The sequence below is a fragment of the Dipteris shenzhenensis genome, chromosome 24 (assembly GCF_047967505.1).
Source record: "Dipteris shenzhenensis isolate YYH24624 ecotype China chromosome 24, Dip_SZ_1.0, whole genome shotgun sequence".
NCBI classification, from domain to species: Eukaryota; Viridiplantae; Streptophyta; class Polypodiopsida; order Gleicheniales; family Dipteridaceae; genus Dipteris; species Dipteris shenzhenensis.
In genome coordinates, this window is record NC_141619.1 from 32,400,484 (window position 1) to 32,403,356 (window position 2,873).

At 49.8% G+C, this 2,873-nt stretch overlaps 1 protein-coding gene across 1 annotated transcript; it reads left to right on the forward strand.

The window, feature by feature from the left end:
* The first annotated feature begins 786 nt into the window (after nt 1–786).
* LOC147886499 (delta(8)-fatty-acid desaturase-like) lies at nt 787–2,539 on the forward strand. Its single transcript, XM_087395537.1, has one exon. It carries the CDS (start codon nt 850–852, stop codon nt 2,191–2,193), a length of 1,344 nt encoding a protein of 447 aa, XP_087251663.1. The 5' UTR covers nt 787–849; the 3' UTR covers nt 2,194–2,539.
* The last annotated feature ends 334 nt before the right edge of the window (nt 2,540–2,873 follow it).

The window sequence follows — 2,873 nt, forward strand, 5'->3', positions numbered from 1 at the left end:
GTTGGTTTGCATATAGGAGCTGATATATGGGCCGGCTATAGGCCTCGAGGGGACCGACCCCGTGCCTTATATGTAGGATAGGCAAGGTGACGATTCTGCACGTTTCACAATCGGACGATGAAGATTGAAACTGCACCCTGAGCCAAGCCTTTGATGGGAAAGCACGTGTTGGTGGCTGCTTGTCACATTCTATGGGCCTCTGAAGGGCCGACTACATGTCTTTAGGGGACCGACCCCTTGCCTTAGGCTGATTTCACACACGGGCGGACAAGGCAGCTTGAAGGGGCCTTCAGCTTTGATGGCACAAAGTCATTGGTGGAACTTCTTGTACGTTGGATGTTTTTTCATCCGGCCTAGGCAGGCCACCCAAGGTGCAAACAGCCAAAAAGTACTCTATGTTTCGGGCCCCATCTTCTCTCTCTCATCCAATCCCATTCGTGGAATTTGCTCTGATGTCCACCCGTGTGTGAAATACTGGGTGGCGGATGTGTGTGAAACTAGCCGTATATGCAGGGCAGGCAGGTTACGATTCTAAAAGTATGATGATCGGACGAAGGAGATGGAAACTGCATCCCGACGCAAGTGGGTAAAGGGAAAAGCAAGAGTTGGCCGCTTGCCGAAGGCCATGGTGCCAGGCTCCCTCAAGTGATGAGCACGAGTGGTGACTATGGGAGCAGGTGTGGCTCCAGAGAGCAACCGGGGTTAGGTAAGGGGAGGATATTTTGGGGGCTGGCTATAGTTAGACTCAAAACTCGATTCGTCGTCATCTTCTTCATCGTCATAATCTTGTTCATCATCTTCATCATCTTGTTCATCTTGTAGACACACAGAGCTCGGAGCTCAGTGGCTATGGCGAAGAACAAGCTCCCTTCCATAACCTCAGCTGAGCTCGCCTCCCATTCCTCTCCTGAAGACCTCTGGATCTCCATCCATGGCAACGTCTACAATGTCTCCTCCTGGCTCCCCTCCCACCCCGGCGGTGACCTCCCCCTCCTCAGCCTCGCCGGCCAGGATGTCACCGACTCCTTCCTCGCCTTCCACCCCCCCTCCGCTTCCCTCTTCCTCCCCAAATTCCTCGTTGCTTCCCTCTCTGATTACCATGTCTCCCCCCTCGCTTCCGATTATCGTCGCACCCTCTCCGATCTCCGTTCCTCTGGCCTCTTCCACAAGAACCTCTCCATCTACCTCCGTATCGCCTTCGCCATGGCCTTTTTCCTCTCCCTCTGCATCGCTGGTGTCTTCCTCTCCGATAGCTTCGCTGTGCACCTCGTCTCTGCCTTCCTGCTCGGCTGCGTCTGGTCGCAATGTGGATGGATCGGGCATGACGCTGGCCACTCTTCGCTGCTGGGAAAGCCGCACATCGACAAATGGATCGAGCTCTGCGTCGGCAACTGCGCCTCCGGGATCAGCATTAGCTGGTGGAAGCGCAACCACAATGCTCACCACATCTCCTGCAACAGCCTCGAATACGACCCTGACTTGCAGTACATTCCCCTCTTTGCCGTTTCTTCCAAGTTCTTCTCTTCCCTGCATTCTTACTTTTACGACAGAACCATGAGTTTCGACCCTATCGCTCGCCTGCTGGTGAGTTATCAGCATTGGACATTTTACCCCGTGATGGCAGTAGCGCGGATCAATCTTTTCGCGCAAACCTTCATTTTGCTTCTATCCAAGACGAAGATTCGTAACAGAGGTCTGGAGATTGCGAGCATAATGTTCTTTTGGGCGTGGTTCCTCACCCTTCTCTCTTGTCTTCCCAACACCTTAGAACGTGTTTCTTTCGTGTTGGTGAGCTTTGCTGTGACCGGAATACAGCATGTGCAATTTTGCCTGAATCATTTCTCGTCACCCGTTTACAACGACCGCCCGAACAGTAAAGCATTTGCCCAGGCTCAGGTCAGAGGAACACTGAATCTTTCTACGCCTAGTTGGATGGACTGGTTCCATGGGGGCTTGCAGTTTCAAATAGAACATCATCTTTTCCCGCGACTACCGCGCCACAATTTGCGGAAGATTTCAAGCTTGGTCAGGCCGTTCTGTGAAATGCACGGGCTGCCATACACCTCCGTGAGTTTTTGGGAGGCTAATGTCATGATAATTCGTACACTTCGGGCTGCTGCTCTTCAAGCCAGAGATTTGTCGAAGCCAGTGCCTAAGAATCTTGTCTGGGAGGCAATACATGCGCAAGGTTGATGTTATCAGATCGCGAAAGCCAAGATTTGGTGTCTCTAGGACGACTCCTGCCGGTAATTTTCCAATGAGAGCTTTTCCTCCAAATTACATTGACTAACAGAACAACCCTGATGTTACATTGATTGCGAGTGTTTTAGAGTATGTTTCTGACGCTGAGTCTACAAGGATCAGCAAGAGCGTGCAATAACTAACTTGATTTGGGTGAAAAGCTAAGATCTTCCTGTCATTGTTTTTCTTGTTTACCAGATGGTTTTTCTTGCCTTGTGGTAACAGCTACTTTTTGTAATGAGCGGACTTGCAAAGCGCAGAACAATTTAAAAAAGCCTGCTAGGGCGTGCTTGTATATCTGGCTTGCCTTCTTGTTTATATGGCATTTAGGATTGACAGTCTTTGACTTTTATTGCTGTTGTTCTGAAGTTCTGCCTGTAGTATACGTGTGCTCTCTATTTTCCATACTTCAATTCGTGGAAATAGTATATTCATGTGTTGGTGACTGTGTGTGTTTGAGAGAGAGAGAGAGAAAGAGATGTATTAACGTCCGCAGGCCTATGGGACAAAATGCACACAAAAAATAGACTCATACAAGCCACAACGGGCTGGAGCAAAGGGCACGTTAGGGCCCTTGCTGAGTACTAATCTATCCTAGCAAAATCATAATGATAATAATCAATCGAGTACAA